This window comes from Lacerta agilis, chromosome 2 (genome assembly GCF_009819535.1).
Source record: "Lacerta agilis isolate rLacAgi1 chromosome 2, rLacAgi1.pri, whole genome shotgun sequence".
Taxonomy (NCBI): domain Eukaryota; kingdom Metazoa; phylum Chordata; class Lepidosauria; order Squamata; family Lacertidae; genus Lacerta; species Lacerta agilis.
Window position 1 is genome coordinate 97,187,334 of NC_046313.1, and position 19,445 is coordinate 97,206,778.

At 42.1% G+C, this 19,445-nt stretch overlaps 2 protein-coding genes across 2 annotated transcripts; one reads left to right on the forward strand and one right to left on the reverse strand.

Annotated features, from left to right (window-relative positions):
• The first annotated feature begins 346 nt into the window (after positions 1-346).
• THOC7 (THO complex 7) lies at positions 347-12,745 on the forward strand. Its single transcript, XM_033141309.1, is given in 9 exon segments — positions 347-597; positions 2,308-2,379; positions 2,382-2,424; positions 5,728-5,855; positions 8,073-8,159; positions 9,060-9,117; positions 9,901-9,967; positions 11,418-11,487; positions 12,660-12,745. Coding segments are annotated over 9 exon segments (612 nt in total). The 5' UTR covers positions 347-578; the 3' UTR covers positions 12,728-12,745.
• Positions 12,746-13,900: 1,155 nt separating this feature from the next.
• On the reverse strand, positions 13,901-18,745 carry C2H3orf49 (chromosome 2 C3orf49 homolog). Its single transcript, XM_033141310.1, has 4 exons — positions 18,412-18,745; positions 17,366-17,496; positions 15,147-15,257; positions 13,901-14,319 (listed from the first exon to the last, which is right to left on the reverse strand). The coding sequence occupies exons 1-4, from the start codon at positions 18,734-18,736 to the stop codon at positions 14,125-14,127; spliced, it is 762 nt and encodes a 253-aa protein (XP_032997201.1). The 5' UTR covers positions 18,737-18,745; the 3' UTR covers positions 13,901-14,124.
• Positions 18,746-19,445: the final 700 nt, after the last annotated feature.

The window sequence follows — 19,445 nt, forward strand, 5'->3', positions numbered from 1 at the left end:
GGGCAGTTGTGGTGGCAGCGCTGTGGTGGCTGCGCAAAGGTCACCAAAGGTTACGTGGCTGGTGGCCAACAACCAGGAACGACCTGGGCAGCGTGGCTGAGGGTGGAGCCCCATCCCCTCGCCCACCCCACCCCTCACCCCACCGCCTGCCTCGCCCTCACCTGGCGGGGAAGCAGCCCTGCTGAGGTGCTGCTGGAGGCCGGGGCCCGCGGGGCGGGGGCTCCTGCGCCGCCGCCGCTGCCGCCCGCGCTCGGCTGCCCGCCCGTGCCAGGCCTGCTCGCTCGCTCTCCCCTTCCTGGCCGGCCGGCCGGCCCAGCCACCGACCACCCCGCCCGCCTGCTGCCCCGAAAGGTCTCCCGCCTCGCTGCTCCTCAGGCCCCGGCCGCCCCCGCCAACGACGACGACGACGACGACGCCACCTCCTCCCACTCCATGGCCGCCGCTTACCCGGCTGCCGTCGCTGCTGCTGCTGCTGCTGCCGCTGCCGCCGCCGCTGCATTGTGGGAAGCGGCCGCCTGAGTCGGACCCACCTCGCTCGCTCGCTCGCTCGCCGCCGCCTGCATCAGCCGCCCGCCGCCATGGGCGCCGTCACCGATGGTAAGAGGCTGGATGTCTGGCCGAGCGACCCCACGGCGTTTGCCCAGCACCGGGGGCGGCCTCTTCGCGGTCCTCTCCCCCGCGGCGCTGCCGCCTCGGACGGGCCCTGTCGCCGCCGCGCTCGCTTTCCCCAGGCGCGATGGGGCCTTCGCAATCCGGTTTCCCTCAGCGTTGGCGCGGCCGCCGCCGCGGCTCCTCTCTGCCCGCCCAAGAAGCCAGATCTCGCCCACCAGCCTCGTTTTCTGCTCCTGAGCAGAAGCCTTTACAGTATTTTCACGTGCGCGGGATCCCCTTCTCCCCCCCCCCCCCAAATACTACTACAACAACAAATAAAAGGCCGATTCCTCTCACTGTCTCCCCTGATCCACATTTTAAATCCTCGCGAGCGAGACCCCATCTGCCCCCGCCCGAGTCTGTTCGCCCTCAACCCAACCCAGCCTCCCCTCCTTGAAGATGCGTGGAGGTAGTGGGCGAGTTTGCCTACAACTGAGCACATGGCCGCCGTCAGAGCCGCAGATGCTGCAAATCCAAAATAAATTTTGGGTGACCCGATGTGCAGCGGCTCTTGCGCTGGAGAAAACTTGCATCTTTCAACGCTGCACTTGCCATTATGCCCCCCCCCCACCGCGCGCGAATAAGGAAACCCCTTGGTGAGAGAGGCGCACAGAGTGGGAAAGGGGTGAGGGCGAAGAGGGAAAATGTGGGAGAAGATGCTTAATCTATGTGTATTGTTGTGTTTTAGGATCTAGAGATCTCGCCTTCTCGAGAAATTAGGACTGGAATTTTTGCGTAGGTCTGTGTGGATTACATCCTCACACGTGTGTGTATTGGCTCAAGGGGCACTGTGGGAACAGCAGATATGACGCTTTTCTGTAGCAGGGCCTCTCGCCCCACATCTTGGGTTTGCGTCCCATGGCAGTGATTTAAAGAATGGTTAGTTCTGAGAGGCCAATGTTGCATTGTGTCCCACCCCCGGCTCAGTTCCAGGTTTTGTTTGAATGTATGTATGTTTGTTTTTGCAACATAGCCTTCTTCCTCTTCTGTGGCCTCCCCCCTTTATGTATTTTTTACAACAACGTGAACAGTAATGATGAGCTATCCTCCTTATTATATACAGTGTACCTCCTGTTGTTCACACACTCTCTGGCTTCAGAACTTATTCCGTGGTGATTTCTTGACCATTTCCCCTCTAATTCCACCTCGTAAGTTTGTTTATACTGTACCTGTAATGAGGATAACAGTTTTCTTTGCATTAGGAAAAAAAAAACAACCCTATTAATTTATAATATACTGCCACATTTGTGTGAGTCTCGGGCTATAATCCTGTACGCACTTATGTGGGAATAAGCCCCATTCAACTCGCTAGGTCTTATTTCTGAGTTCACATGTGTAGGATTGTGTGTGAAATACCCCATCTTGTTGCTTGAAATCCATCCATGAATTGTTTCTGAGGAATAAACACTGTATGAAATCAACTACTAATTTAAATAGTCCAGTGTAATCCTATGGGATGGCACTTTGGATAACAAAATATACTTACAGACTCCCTCACCCTAATACATACTTTCACTAAGTAAACCCACTGGAACCAGGATTTACTTTTAAGTAAACAGTTTTAGATTTGGGCATTTGCCTTATCAAATGGCTGCTTTCTGTGACAATAACCAACAAATCATTGTTGCTCATTTTAAATTATTGCTTCTGCCTTAGATGAAGTTATTCGCAAACGACTATTGATTGACGGAGATGGTGCTGGTGACGACAGACGAATTAATTTGTTGGTGAGAGTTTCATCAAGTGGTGCAACTCCGGATCTCATGAAGAAGGGTATTTCCGTCTTACCTATAAAATAGAAAGTGGGAGCAGGTCATCAAGCACCGGTGCTGCATAAATAAAAGCTTTTAGTTTAATAGAGCTTCCTGCAGCCAATCAGAAGCTGCACTTTGGTTTCCAAACGTTTGGAAGTCGAATGGACTTCCAGAATGGATTCCGTTCGACTTCCAAGATACGACTGTATCCAGATTTCAGTGTTTGAAAGTGTCTTCTGGGAAAAAGAAATATTTAAACAGGCTAAATACTATAGTGAAGTGTAAAAAAATTAAAATCCAGCTATGATACATCAATTCTTTAATTACTTGTCAATTTCAGGTATATTCTGTTGAGCACCCAGTCTAATAGTGGGAATGTTTTTGGCAGCTGGGTTTTATAGCAGCTGGTGATCAGTATGAAATGGGCGAAATCGTTTGCCCTGGAAAGGTGTATCAATCAACTGACCTTAAACAAAATACTATGATAGTCTTCAAACACAATCCTTTTAGTAAAGTCAATGCATAGCTGTGTTGTGTGCAGTCAGATGACTTCCTCAGAGCTGTGCTTTTGCTGCGGGCCTATCACATTCCTCACATTAGGCTTGCTTGATTTTATTTTTATTTAGGAAATTGCAATTCTACCTCCAGATAATGGAGCCATTGCAATGCAGTTGCCACACGGAATGTTGGCTGTTGTGAGTGTTGGAACATCAATGCTACAATGTAATACAAATGTTGATTGTACAATATTGTCATTGGGTGACACTTGGGGGATTTAAAATGTTTCCTTCTTAACGCTTTGAGGAGCATCCTATAGCAAGATATGCCGGGATGAGTGGGTTAGGATCCAGCGGATCTCTGGCTGAGCTGGGACATTTCTGGCACAGTCAGGCTATGCCCTCTTAACTCCCTCATCCAGGCTAAATTAAGTTGGCAAAAGGGTGGTGTACCTACAAGGCACAAGGAGAAGGGGACGACAAAGGATGAGATGGTTGGACAGTATTCTCGAAGCTACTAACATGAGTTGGCCAAACTGCGGGAGGCAGTGGAGGATAGGGGTGCCTGGCGTGCTCTGGTCCATGGGGTCACGAAGAGTCGGACACGACTGAACGACTGAACAACAACAACAACAACAACCTACAAGGCTTGTTTTTCCTTTGCCAAACGCAAACCAGCTCAGCCAGCAGGAGGCCTGTTACTGAAAGGAGTTTGTATCTGGTATAACTTTACATCAGCTTAATTTGCACCAGCTTGCTTCATGCCAGTTTCTTGTTTATAGGATCGCTCCCTTAAAGTGTTTCACTGTTACACAGGAACACTCACTTAGCTTTGTTTTTTGTTTTTGTTGTTTTTTGTAAAGGCAAACAGCATCAAGGATACACACTCATGCTCCTTTAAAGCAAGCCTTTGTGTTCTTTTTATCCCGTTTATACAGCTCTTGAAGGCTGTATGTTATTTCTGTTTAGCATTGGAGTTCATCTCTTCTTTCAAGAAAAAGTGAATGACAGGATAACTTTTCCCAGTGCCTCTATTTATGCCATCCATTCGATGTGGGTTGGATGTGGCATTATTGCTTTCGAACAGGAACTTCCAAGGCTATCACTCAGATGCTAAAATATGATGGGGCAGGGGCAGGCACGCAACACTGGTCTGAAACAAGCTTTGCTTGAGATGGAATGGTTTTATCAGGAAAAGTATTTCTAAACTGGACTATAGCAATTTTTCAAAAGTGCTCCGATGTACCAGACTTTTATCGGAAAAGGATGTGTGGAAGGATATTCTTCAAGGCAGAGACCTGACTCTGAATTGATCTCCCTTTAGAGGTGTGGTGGTCTCCCATGTTGTTGGGTTACAGATGCCAAGGGGAAACATTTCTCTTTGTCGAGGCCTTCGTGGTTTGATAAATAAGAGGTGTCCGCCGCATCAGCAATGTGTGCATTCTGTTTTAATTTGTTTGCTGCCTTTTTAGTGTATATATGTTTTTCGTTTGGTTAAATTTTGTTCATATGTTTGATGTACATTGCCCTGGACTCTTTCTGGCGAATCATGATCCATACATAAGTAATAGATAGCCAATAGTACAAAGGGCAGAGGACAGGATAGTATGTGAAATTAATTTTAGTAATGATTATTTATCATTGATGAATACTTCCACAAGCCCAAGGATTCTGCATCAGGAAGTTGTATTCACACTTCTAGAAGTACAAGCAGTGCAAATCCATTTAGAAGTATAAACATCTTAGGTCTGTCAAGTGATGTAGTAAGCTTCTTGTTGCTGATTTCTCATCCAGATTTTAATCAGTTGCACTATTCAATTTAAATACATTGGCATTTCGCACAGTGCTCAAGGACTGCTATCATCTTTTTATTAGCTCTACTTATTTCCCTTAAGATTGAGATTCTAGGAGCATTTAAACCTCAGACTATTTACTGTGGCCTCATTTATGTCTGAAGTAAACAGTTTAAGGTATACAGTTTGATTACCGTAAAAATCAGCTTTCCTTGCTGTTTTGGAGCTGATACTAGCAGCAATTAGGGAACTTAGAAATGTGGATTCCCCCTCCCCTTTTTTTTCAAATAACAGACTGATGTTGCGGGTGCTGCTTCACATTGTTTAAATTAATACATCTATAGCACCTGCTCTGGGCTTTTCAATAACTAAGGCCTCAACCTTAACCGTGCATACTCTGAAGTACATCCTGCAAAATTCAATAGGGCTTACTAGCAGGTAAGTGGGGTTAAGTTTGTCTCCTCAGCCTCACCCCGCCCTTTTAGAACAGAAACAATGGCTGCATCTTCCCTTTGTGTAAACTTTGTCTAAAGGATTACACAGAATTACTGTGCAATGCCTGTTTTACCCTTATTAATAGCGAACACAATGATTTAGGCAGCTGCTTTACATCTTCTTGGCATCCCCCTCCTCCTCCTGACTATTCTGCATTGCTCAGATGTTGGTTAAAGGAAGCCTACCACCTCCTTTTGTATGCATTCGCTCCTTGCAACTAATTGATATCAGTTAACCTGGGCATTTACAGAATGACAATTTGATAGCTGTAATAATAGACACATATTAGGAGTGTAAGGGATCAGCTTTACAACAAATGTTCTTTTTTTATATAGTGACTCTATTATGGTGATTATAAATGTCAGAAAAACACCACTAAGAGCAGGTAGCTTTGAAAGTAGCTGTGGGAGCCCTTAAATACATAAAAAACATTAATTTGTATTGATTTGCATCAGGCTTCAATTCAGCATTGAGCTCCCGAGAATCATTGTATGTCCATGAGATATTAAATTATTGAAATGCATAATATCTTTTCAGCTACACCCAGTACCAACGCATGCTGAGCACTCTGTCACAGTGTGAATTTTCAATGGGAAAAACCTTGCTTGTATATGATATGAACCTCAGAGAAATGGAGAACTATGAAAAAATCTACAAAGATATAGGTAAATACTGGATTTCCTACTGAATATTGTTGTCATACAATAAACAATTGTGATGTAATTGTTTTCTATAATATAATTACGCAAAAAGCAATCCATTCTTGCCACACTGCAGTTCTTTCCATTTTATAATTGAAACCTGAAGTTGCCAGCTCCGTCGAGATAAGGTAGAGGTATGGTTAGCAGGTGGTTCATCTACTCAGATGGGTGGTATTCTCCCTGTTCTGAAGAGGGTTGCACTCCTATGGGATTGGGGGGTAAACCTGTGAGCCTCCAGATGTTTGACTTAAACTCTCATTATCCTTGACCACTGGTTGTGCTGGCTGGAGCAGATAGAGTTCTTGTCAGTTGACATGTGGAGATCTACAAGTTCCCCAGTGGTACTCTGAATGCTCAGGTACATAGTCTGGAGTGCTTCTTAATTCCTCCTTGCCATTAGAGACTAGGGTGGATAAAAACATTATTATTATTTTTTTAAAAAGACTTTGTTTCACATGCATGTTAGCCCACCTTTGTATTTAAGTACAGGCCTGATAACCATAGAGGATATGCAAACAGGTGAGTGAGCGGGCTGGTGGAGGAGGGATGGAGTTCTCATTCAGCGTAGAAAAGCCATCCCTCCTCTGCTGGTCCCTAGGAAGCCAGTGATTTCTGTGAGCTTATTCACAATACTGTCTTAGCCCTGCAGATAATCACTAAGCAGAGTCAATGTGTCCCACCAGATGTAGCGCTGAAGGAGGCTTGCTTTGAAAATGAAGAATCAGTTTGATAATTTCTTAAATGTGAATATTTACCCTTTTCCTGTCAAACACTGACTTGATAAAAAATAGCGTATCAGTCACTGTGAGTTCATTTTTGTTTGCTTCTTTTTTTGTGAGGCTGGGCCGAGGCAGACTGAAGCACTTTTGAGTAAACATGGACAGGATTGAACTGTTAACCTCTCAAACTGTCATGGGAGTTGGTCATAAGAAAGTCCCTATAGGGGAATACTTTTTAAAGACATTCCCTCTATAGGTAAAACAGGGGAGTACGGAAAAAATAAATGCAATGTGACAAATGGATGCAAGGGCTAGTTGTGAAGCATGCAACTTAGCATGATTTAGTGGTCTGATTTGCACAATTGTTTAGAAGAAGTACCAATAGGAAGTTTGAATTAAACCGTTGATTTAAATCAGTCCAACCTGCTGAAAACTCATGTTGTCTCTATAGCCATTTAGCAGCTTAGGCTGCTGCACCTGTTATGATCCTACCTGGACAGGGATAACCTGGCTTCCATTATCCCTGCCTTGGTAACCTCCCATTTGGACTACTGCAAGGTGTTGCATATGGGACTGCCACTGAAGACTGTCTTGAAACCTCTGTAAGCTCCAAGATTAGTAACTGGGACTGGGAAGTATGACCGTATCAGACCACTGCTTTGCCAGCTTCCATTTCTGAGCTCCCAGTCCATTTCAGAGCCCAAGGCAGAGTGCTGGTTTTGACCTTTTAAGACCTTCATGGCTTAGGACTAGGGTACCTGAAGAATCCCCTCTCTCCACATGTGTCTTCCCAAACTTAAGATCTTCTGAAGCTTTCTCAAGGAGCACCTGCTGGAGGAGATGCTGGAGGCAATTGGCGTTTTCAGTGGTGGCATCCTGGCTATGAAATGCCCCCCCCCACCTCCATGGGCAGCTGCTTTGATGTCATTTCAGCACCAGGCAAATGCTTCTTTGTTTTTCATGGCCTTTCAGTCTATTCCATTTCTGATTATGATTATTCTGGCACTGCTATATGGTGCTGCTTTTGTATGTTTTGCTATTCATTTCATCTCTTACCTCCTCGTAAGTTTCCCTGAGAACGTGGCTAGAGTGTCATAGAAATATTTTAAATAAAATGAATAAATAATCCTAACTCCACATCAAAAAAATTGGCCAGTAAACAGATCAGATTTCATGGAGCATACTAAAAATGAATCTTCTATTTGTCTGGTATATCTACAGAAATATTTATTTTAGAAGATCTGTATTCTGAGCACTCTGACAGTAATTACAGTATTAGAATACACAATATATTATGATTTATGGACCTATTCACAATGACTAGAGATGAAACCTGAAAGCCAGATGTTTTATGTAATGTTGCCACTTAACAGTACAAGTTTTCGATTTTTAATAAATAGGCGTTATGACATTTATAGATTTGTGTCAAATCGTTCTGGTTTTTTTTTAATTCTTCTGGAAGAAAATAACATAGCTGCAGCACATGAGAAAATTGCAGAGTGCAAAAAGCAGATTCTTCAGGCAAAAAGAATACGAAAAAATCGCCAAGGTAACAATTTATTTTGCAGTTAGTAATTGCTAGTTTTATATGAAAGGGCATGTAACATTAGTGATTTGATGCATATGACAAGCATTCTCTAACTTTCCATGATTATTTTCACTTGTTATGAAAGATCTCGTTTAGAAATAAATATTGCCTATGTTGTTGGTCACTCCTTAGGCTTGAACTTAAAAGTGCCTGCCCTTTTGTTGCATTTCCTTATGACATTGAGTGGAAATAATGTCTTACTCTAAGTATGGTTTCCCAGAAATTATGATCGCAATCCATGTTTCGATCCTGTGTTTGTCATTCTGGTTTGCTGGAAATCTATACTAATAGATGGGTTAAAACATATCTCCCCTATGTGAGAGAGGGTGGTGTGGATCCCGTGATTGTAAGCTAGAGGAATGGGTGAAAGGAGTAGAGACATCATACCCATCCCCCCGGTGAATGAGCATTATGAACTAGGAAGATTTCTTTTCAGAAAATGGGCAAGCCAGTATCACATCTGTTCAGGGAAGTTTTTAGTGTCTGACATGTTATTATTTTTTATATTTTGCTGGAAGCCACCCAGAGTGTCTGGGGAAACCCAGCCAGATGGCCATGGTCTAAACAATAAAATTATTATTATTATTATCATCATCATCATCACATGAGCAAACATTGAGATGTTTGGTACGGAGTTAAGGTTGAGGCTGTGCATATGCCAAGCAACAGAGCATGCATTCACCTGTCATTCCAGTTATATTGTTTTAATTATATTTCTTAAGTTTTTAATTGTTTCTCGTCTGAAAGTTTGAGAATGGGCCAAGTTATAAACAAAAATTTAAAAATTAGTGAAATTACACTCTTACTTTGTGAAATTGGAATAAAGTCAGATATGATGCTTATAATCTTTTGTTTTTTCAGAATATGATGCTTTGGCTAAAGTAATACAGCATCATCCGGATAGGCATGAAACACTCAAGTAAGTATGAGTCTAACACCTGAAATGAAACTGTGATAATAATTTATCAGAGCATCTGAAAGCTAGCAGTCACTGAGATTAAAACAATATGGTGGTATTATTTGAACGTGCACCATAGAAACTCGCACAAAATGTTCACCTATACAGAATATGCCTTGATTAAGTAAGTGATTTTAATTTCAGTCACTGTGATCATGCAGAGTGGCATAGTCCAGTTAACACTGCATTTAGGTGTTCATTCAAGGCAGCAGAATTAGACTGTACTTTTTTCTGTAAAGGTGAAGCTTCTGGGATTCCTCCATGCCTGTTGGACATCTGCCCTGGCACAATTCTGTGTGCTGGTTTGAATTATTCTAAGTGACTTGGAATCTAGGTAGCTTCTCCCACACAGATGTGCCCTTGTAGTATTTCTAGGCTGCCAACACCACAAACATAGGTGGAGCTGATGGTAGGAGACAGGTCCATCTTAGTTGTGGTGCCCTTCAGAATGTGGTTCCCAGAGTTGTGCCTGGTGAGGGTTTGCTTTCTTCTCAGTGTCTTTTTATTGCCTGGGCGTCTTAAAAATGACTCCTCTATCTTACATCGTTTTGCACTGTTTTAAGTGCAAGTGCTTTCGTATACTTGCTATTATTTGTGTAAGCTGCTCTGGGAACCACTGGGCAGTTGAAGAGCATAATATAAATGAATAAAAAAATCTTCAGGTTGAAAGTTGAGTTATAAATGTAATTATTAATTAATAAATAGTGCAAAACAAAGATGGCAATATGCTAAATCTGTTCTCAGGCAGTTAGAAGCTCTGGGAAAAGAACTTCAGCATCTCTCCCATATCAAAGAAAATGTAGAAGACAAAGTAAGTTTTGCTGATTTCTTCTTCTTATTTTACAATGAAATACTGTATGGGTAATGCCTGTTCTAGATAAGCCAACCTATTCAGCCTAGCTAGGGAGGGCCAATCAGGACTGGTCCACCTCCTCCATGGATGCGAAGGGAAGCTGGTAGAAGCTTTTACATGCTTCAAGAAATAGGGTGGGGGCCTAGTAGAGAAATATAAATTATGTACTTTTCTAAACCATAACATTGGCTACAAGAAATGTTGCATTTAAAATACATTGCAGGTAATATATTTTCTTCATGCTAAGAACCTTGAAGAAGAAAATAATGTTAAAACATAGATATTCATTTGCTGTGGAGGGGGGAAAGTATGTGTTTATGCGACCAACGTAATGCACTCAATAAGTGTTCTTGTCCTAATTTCATTGGATTTTGTTCCTACCATAAAATTTCCTGTCAGTGTACCAAACGAGCAAGCGAAAACTATCAATACAATAAAGGGTCATTAACCTATTGTCTGTTTTCTTGGAAAGGTCTTTAACTGAACTTTGGGGGGGGGGATAGCGTAAATCTGAGTCATTGGGTGTGCCATGCTTCTGGTTGCTTTACTCATGTAAAATGCCATTTTGAAAAATGAAACTTTGGCAAATTACCGTATTTTTCGCTCCATAGCGGACCATAGGGCGCACCTCATTTTTAGAGGAGGAAACAAGAATATTTTTTTCTGGTTTTCCTCTTCTAAAAGCCCTGGTTTTTTTTGAGGATCAGTTAAAGGTTTGGCAGCTTTTTTTGGAAAGCGAAAAGTCCTGGTTTTTTGAGGATCAGCTAAAAGTTTTGCAGCTTTTCTTGCAAAGGGGGAAAAGCAAAGCTCCTTTTGCAAAGGGGGAAAAGCAAAGAGGAAAAGCCCCATTTTTATGGGGTTCAACTCACATTTCTGCAGCTTCTAAAGGAAAGGGAGCCTTTTCTACAGTTTCCAGACAGATAATCTAATCAGCCAGTCACATCTTGCTGGGGAAACAAACAACCTCCCTCTGCAACAAATTCAACAATGGAGGGCGGGGCTGAAAGGGAGCTGGGACTCTTATCTCTCTCCCAATCTCTTGCTGATCAGCTGCTAAGCAGGGTCCTTTCAACACTCCCTTTTCTCTTTGTAAAATAAAAAGCATGATCCTCTTTTGGCCCCTGGGCAATTCAGCTCCAGGGACCACCATTCGCTCCATAAGACGCACAGATATTTCCCCTTACTTTTTAGAAGGAAAAAAATGCGTTTTATGGAGCAAATAATACGGTACCTTTAAAATTATATAGAACATGTTGACTATATGAAAATGAAAATTGGGTCTGTAGGTTGTTATTTTTGTGGCTTCACCCATATACGTTTACTTAGATGATGATTCATTGATGCGGAACAGAGAGAATCCAAACGAAATACTTCATATGCTTCAGATTTTGTTTTTGTTTTCTTTTAGCTGGAGTTGAGACGAAAGCAGTTCCATGTACTTCTGAGCACCATCCATGAACTTCAGCAAACACTGGAAAGTAAGTTAGTTCAGTCTATTAAAGGCATGACTTACTTTCCTTACTGTGTGGGTTCAGCTTTATTGTTGCTCCTTCCCTCATACACTCAGCTTGCCAAATTCCTGTCCTCCCCTAAATTTCATCATAAGCTTCAATATGTCTACTTACCTTTTCAGATTCACCTCAGTAGCACTCAAAATGTTAGGGCGTGACTGTCCAGGAGACTTACAAGATAGCTGCAGACAGACACCGGCAGGTTGGGGAAGAAATCCAAGTAGGGAATTGGGTATGGCTGTCTACCAAGGGACTACCAATACGAGGGAGATGTAAAAAGCTAGAACCAAGAAGAATAGGGCCTTTCCAAGTAACGGCTCAAATTAATCCAGTCGCTTTCAAGCTTCAGTTACCTGAAAATATGAGAATACACCCTGTATTTCATAGATCTTTATTGTCAGTGTTTGTACCAGCTCATAAATACCAAGTGGCAAGGGAACCACCTCCTTTCCCCACAGTGGTGGAGGAAGAGGAGAACGAAGTGGAAGAGATACTAAATTCGAGGATAAGCAGGAGGAAATTACAGTATTTGGTTGCACGGAAAGGGTTAGATGCATCTGAGAATTCATGGGAACCAGCAGAAAAAAAATAAATGTTCCGGAACTGCAGAGAGAGTTTCACTGTAAATATCCCCACAAACCTAAGCCCCATAACTGGTATCTTCAAGAAATTTTCGAAGAGACAGATATTGATGAAGATGAGTTCATAGGATTCAGCCCTTCAGAAACAGGGGGGAGGGGGGGCTTAGGGGAGGGGGTGATGTCAGGGTAGAGTTAGAAAGAGAGTTAGAATGTCCACAGAGGCAAGGGTTAAGTGATGACTCCAACTCGGGGGAGGGGAGGTACAAGCCAGTCCTCACGAGGAGGTTAGAAAAAGAGCGGGAAAAGCCTTTTGAGAGTTGCTGGTCAGGGGAGAAGCAGAGCTCAGAAGGTATCTGAACTGAATGACTCTGTGGAGTGATAGTTGAAGTTAAGAACTATTTATTAATACTGTTTGTGAATTCTTAATAAAAATTATAAAAGACCAAGAGACGTTTGTGTGGTAATGTGAAGAGGAATCGACCAGCCTTGACAGTGATTTTTTTGTATATTCATTTTAAAGTGAATGTTTTTAAACAACAAGCACAATATTTATTTCAGATGATGAGAAGCTTTCAGAAGCAGAAGATGCCTCCGATACACCAATGGTATCTGCAGATAAACAATAGACAGACCCTGGATATAACTCCAAAGCCTGGAAGGCAATGGATACTTTCCCCCCCTCTTTTGGTCTTCTGAGAAACTAGATTGTATTTCCATTGGAATGCATTTGACTTAATGTTTGAAATTAATGTTTGAAATGCATTGGAATGCATTTGACTTAATGTTTGAAATGTGTTTTTTTTTAATACAATGAATAGTTGGTATTATATGCTTAGTCTTAGATTCACATTGCATTTGTATTCTGGAATTAAAATACAGTTCTTTTCTGTCTTTTTCTTATTCGGTTTTTAAAAATCTCCATATTAATGTTAGCACATCAGTACAGCTATTTACAAACAACAAAAAGAAGAGGGAGGAAAACACATGAAATATAATACAGGAGCATGACCTTATAGTGGTCACTCATCTTAGCTAGCATTGCTATGAATTTAGATATAACATCGAAAAAATGATATAAGGTTGAATAGGTTTTCCAAAAACCCGTGAACAGGAATAATATCTCCATAATGTCCTCATTTTGAGAGTTACATTTCAAGTAATAGGTCAAGTTTTTTTGAGGAACAGTATATCCCATATTGTGGGACGCGGGTGGTGCTGTGGTCTAAACCACAGAGTCTCTAGGGTTTGCCGATCGGAAGGTCGGCGGTTCGAATCCCTGCGACAGGGTGAGCTCCCGTTGCTCGGTCCCTGCTCCTGCCCACCTAGCAGTTCGAAAGCACATCAAGTGCAAGTAGATAAATAGGTACCGCTCCAGCCCAGCGGGAAGGTAAACGGCGTTTCCGTGCGCTGCTTTGGTTCGCCAGAAGCGGCTTAGTCATGCTGGCCACATGACCCGGGAGCTGTCTGCTAATATCCCATATTATTTTAAACCATTCTGCAATGTTAGGTGATTGTATTTGATTTCCAGGGTTGAGTAATGTATGTTCTAGTCATACCACAAAAGCCAACAGGTCACACTTAAAGCATAACTCGTAAATATATCTTGCATGTGTTGCCATTTGAGGTGTTAGCAATAAACAAAGGGACACTCTTGCCTTCTGAGCTCAGGTTACTGAAGCTGTGAAATAGAGAACCTTTGGACCACAACAGCGAGGCCAAGAGCCTTGTTGTCTGGGCAGCCCAGGACCTCCATACACACTGCCCAGGCTTGCACCCCAGGGAGGTCGCTTCAGTTTGACTCCCCCCCCCCCGGAGGCGCACTCCCTTGGCTCTTGAGAAATATGGAGGCCAACAAAAGGAAGAAATAGCAAAAACATGAATTGCTGCTGGCTTTGACAGTAGCAGCAAATCTTAATCTACTTTGACCTTTCTGAGACGGTTAATCAGCTATTAGAAGAGTCTTGGCAAGTGGTTCACTTTCAGCTTGAGTAATATTTTTAAAAGAAAGAAAAATAGAAGGATATTAGCAACAGCATCTACATGGAAAACACATGTTTTTCAGTTTGTGCTTTTTTGTGGTTCTTAAGGAAACCCTTTGGAACTGCTTGGAGGACTGCAGTATCCTGTCTCCCAAAGACTCACACTGCTGCAGCTCTGCACTTCTCAGAGCCAGTAGCTGGATGGATTTTTCACTGATGTTATCCAAGAGATTATCCACCTGTTGAGAAATGTGGATGAAAAATTGTGAAGTATAGCAGGATAAAACAAATTTGTTTGAACTGAAAGAAAGATGAAGGGTTTCAGTCACTTGAAAGATAGAAAACTGACTATCCTACACTATGTTATCAACAATTCAAAATTTGCCCATAGAACTGCAGTGCGTGCAACACAACAGGCTGTGGACTTAATGTACATGCATTTTCCTACATGTGCAGTAGATAGACAGAAGTACGTCCCTCCATCAGCTCAGGAACTTCAACCTGAGAAAAGAGCTGAGCGCTGAACTCTTCTAAAATAAGAATTTATCACATGGGGGAGTCCAAAGAAGAAAAGTCACAATAAGAGAGAGTCATAACCCCCATAACCTGGAGCAACCTTGGTTGGTTCCAGGATGAATCGACTGTGAAGTTTGGTCAACAGTTCTTAAGCACAGCTCATGAGCACTCTAAAATGAGTTGGGCTCACTTCCAATTAAAAAGTGATATCCAACTAAGTCATACGCAAACCCACTGAAAGAAATGGTTTTGCTCTGAGAGTGACTAATACGGTGTATCATTCATACTGTCCATAGATTGCTGGTAGGCAGAAGGAAGAATTGGAGTCAGTTAAAGATCTATGGTGGAATTTAGATACATTAAAAAAATTCTGAAAATGCTTTTTTTAACATTTTGAGAAATATATTGAATTTGCCATAGCTCACCATCGTCATCTAGTGTCACATTTGTATAATGCACTTTACAACACACTTAAAACGTTTTATTTGCAGCTGTATAGGCAAGTCCTATGTTGCACCGTATAATTAAACAATGCTTTGTTTCAAGATACCTGCATTTGAAGCTTCCCTAGTGTTATGTCTGAATGGTACCATACTGGTGGCATACTTTTCTTCTTCTTTTTGAACACTGAGAAATTTTTCTTTTTTGCCAAATAGGAAACCTGTTTTTTTTTGGGGGGGGGGGAACAAAACATTCAGACAAGAACAGAATTCTGTGATCCACATGAATAGGTGCTTTCCATTCTCTTCCATAAGAAAGGAACATGCCATGCCTATGTAGACAATTAGCATTGTGAACACGGAAGATTTCCAGCCTCATAATAAATGGGAAAAGTTCGTGCAGGGAACTCCCAAGTTTGTTTGTCTCTATCTTAAATTTGCACCACATGGTGCCCAAGTTGGCTAATACTAGTACAGTATGATAAAATGCAATGAAACAAAAAATAAATAAAATGCAGATAAAAATAAAAACAGTTAAAATTAATTTAACACATTGATGAATTGGCTTATAGGCTACAGGCTGTCAAAAATGTATCTATATGTTCAGTAAGCAGTGTGGAAATAGCTATATATGTGCAGTGCAATCCCATTTAAAACATTGTGGATGACTTCTCACCATGAAAGCTCCTCTACCTTTATAGAGCATTCCTATAAGGCAGGCATAGGCAAACTCGGCCCTCCAGATGTTTTGGGACTACAACTCCCATCATCCCTGACCACTGGTCCTGTTAGCTAGGGATGATGGGAGTTGTAGTCCCAAAACATTTGGAGGGCCGTGTTTGCCTAGGCCGGCTATAAGGTATATATAGCTTAATAAAAAATGGAAACAACATGTTTAAACAATGGAAGATAAGCAACATAAGCTCCCTGGGCCCTCAGGTTGGTTGCTGTTAGCAATGGAGTACAGGAGAAAGATATACAGTACCATTTCTCAGATCTAGCAAGGCAATTTTATGTTGAATTTTCAAGGTATGCTACACACAAGCTTCCCAAACCAAGATGAATCTAGGTTATTTTCATTTATTCTTTTATCCCCCCCTTTTTTATTAAAGATTTTCTTGGTTTACAAAATGTCTCTCGCATTTTTCCATGTAACATTTTTACAGATCAATTTTGGTTGTTGAGACATTAGGCAGAGAAGGGGGAAGGAGGTGGGTGGGTTTGGGGGGAGGGTGACATCCCCTCCCCCCTTTTTTTAAAGACTCATCAGGCACTGTTGTCTTTTGCCACATTTATGAACAATTTTTTTAAAAAGGAACAAACTTAATTTCAGGTCTGACCAGCAGAGGGCTTCATCAACCAAACAAAATTTGAATAGGACAAGAAGTCCTGTAGTTCCCCCCATGAAGAAACCAGCTGCTCAAAATTGGGAAACAGCACTGAAAAAAAGAGAATTCCTCCTTTGGCAGGCAGTTGTCTTTGAATTGGGTTTTAGAAACTGAAAGCCTGTTTCCCTGCAAGCTTGCTCTTTAATCTAGCCTGCCTAGTTTATTAACCTTTTCTCTCACAGGTCAAGTAGTTGTATTATGGGCTGCATCCTAATCCACAAGACATCTGCATTATATTAACCTTTATGCTTCTGCATTTAACAAAACAGTTGCACAACACAGATAAGATCAAACACTCTAGAAGCAAGAACTGTGCAACCAGTGATCACCCTTCAGTCTGATCATAGTGAGTTTTTTCCAATGTCTCCTTCAATTTTGCAATATCCTTTTTAAAAAAAAAAATGGAGTGATCAGGGCTGTACATAGGTGATCAAAGGAGCTGTAGGTGTGGATGCTAGCACAGAAAACTCATTTCCAAAGGGGAGAAAGAGTCATTGCCAAGGGACAGCTAAATAGCTCAGAAAAATATTGTTATTATTAAAATTTGTTGTATACCACCCTTCATCTGCAGATCTCAGGGTGGTTAACAATATAAATAGCTACTTTTACACATGTTATGTTTAAATTAATTCAGGAGTACCCCATTTCAGCAGCTTATTTGCCAGAGCTCCCTGTCCTCTCTAGTTGTCCAAGTACTTAAACTGAGTGACTTAAAAACTTTGTGCAAATGTACATAAATGCTATTTCTTAAAGTGAGCATTTTCTTTCCAAATATGCGCACTGAGTTGGCATGTATGGGTGCGTACAGTGAATAACATAGAAGCTCTAGGGTCTCAGCAGATAAATAGGTAAAACACCCGACTCGCTCTATAAAGAAACGAGCTGGTTGCCATTTAATAAATGCAACAAATTCAGTCTGCTTCCCGGCAGTCATCCATTACCTTTCGGATCCCAGGTGGCAACGACACCACTGAGATGCGGCGCATCATCCGTCTTGCTTGCACAACTGTGTTTGTCCCGTGCATGCTTTGTGCATGTTCTTCCACAATGTTCACATCCAGCTGAATTGATGCTTCAGGGAGGAAGGAAGAGGAAAGGATACAGAGCGAGTCAAGCCCGAATGGTGGCAGTTTCATTAACGATAAAAGATCAAATCTGTTCATTCTCGATTAGGTAACCTGGAGTTAATATGACTGTTCCTTGGGCCAGGAGCAGATCACAAAAGACCCTTATGCAGATGCAGTACATAAATACACAATGCCTTAAAATAATTAAGAGATTTTTGCCTTAAAATAATTAAGAGATGGAAATAATATACATATACATATACATATACATATACGTGGGTGTGGGTGTGGGTGTCCCCATCTGACTGGGTTGCCCCAGCCACTCTGGGCAGCTTCCAACAAAATATTTAAACACAAAAAACCTCTAACATTAAAAATTTCCCTGTACATAGCTGCCTTCAGATGTCTTCTAAAAGTCAGGTAGTTGTTTATTTCCTTAGCATCTGGTGGGAGGGTGTTCCACAGGGTGGGCACCACTACTGAGAAGGCCCTCTGCCTGGCTCCCTGTAACCTCCCTTCTTGCAGTGAGGTTATCGCCAGAAGGCCCTTGGAGCTGGATCTCAGTGGGGCTGATCAACGGGGGTGGAGATTCTCCTGCAGGTATACAGAGCACATGTAACGTGTATCATTCTATGGTTTTTTTTTTTTTTAAACTGTGCTTCACACCAGCCTTTCTTTTCCAGTGTCCTCTGGACCCATTGAAGTCCATTGACATGAACTTAGGTTCATTAATTTGAATGGGTCTGCGGCAAGTAGCACTTGGTTGGCTATTACCCATGGACTTTACGTGTTGTGCTTATAGGGACTACATTATATATTTTAATAGGCACACCTGAAGCATGAACATGCCATGTGTGCCCAGTTTGCCTTAATTTAAATGATGCACACAAAGTGGTCGTTGGCAAAGTGCGTTAAGTTACCGTTCCGTAAAAGCTTCTTCCTTTTCAGTGCTGGAAATACTTTTGGAGAAGGTAAGGTCCGAATAGCCCTTGGAAAGGCATGATACTTAGGGGGAACAGACTGAGTCGTCTTAGACATCACTGGTTTTGGAGAGCCATCATCACCATGGAGCTTGGCCTTCTTCCTTGCCTTCTGATAGAAAGGGAATAACTTTCTCATTGTTGCCCTAAACTGTTTCATAAGGCTCTTTTTCTTGCCCACATGGAACTCAAGAGTTTCAGAGCTGTCAGACAGCTGTCCTTGACGCATCCGCCTATCCTCCTCTCTCACTGAATTAATAGGCATGACTCTTTGCCATCTGAAAATAAATAAAGATAATGGATAATTACTGACTCTCCTGGTGAGTAAGCCACCCACGGTCCTGGTTTGTGCAGATGGTTCGCTGTATTGCTGTAGACATCCTGAAACAAAACTTTGCGCTGACACTTAAGGCTGTATTTCTGAAATTTAAAATAGGCCATTCCAATTTTTGTTTATAAAAGAGCACCTTTTTAACAAAGTAAAAAGGAAAGTACAAACTTAAACCTTAACTTTTGTAAATGAATTCCCAGTGCATAATGGGTTAGTAATAAGGTTAGTGTTCGAGCTGAATGATCTTGGATGCCTTCCAACTGAGTGGTTCTGTGGTTGGAGTCTAGACATCAGAAGGACTGCTAAAGTGGTCCAACATCCTGAACAGGTCTGGTTTGGCCAAGTACAGGTGATTTGTTGCTGTAGGACCTAATGGTTGGAGCCCTCCTAGGAGAAGAAAGAGCCTTGCCAGGGTGGGGGTTACCTTCCCCCTCCATCCTCCCAGCTGCGGATTGTGCTAATTCTGTGTATCCAGTCAAGCTAAGAGAAGGGCAGAGGGCTGAGTTGTCTTCTGTAAGAATATTCTGGTGCTGCTGGCATTTTCCTGAGAAATCTGATGGGAGCTTTGGGACCTTCTGTAGGAGTTCAGCTGTATCTTCTTCCTCTGTGCTCAACTTCCAAAGCCCACAGCTGGGAAATAACT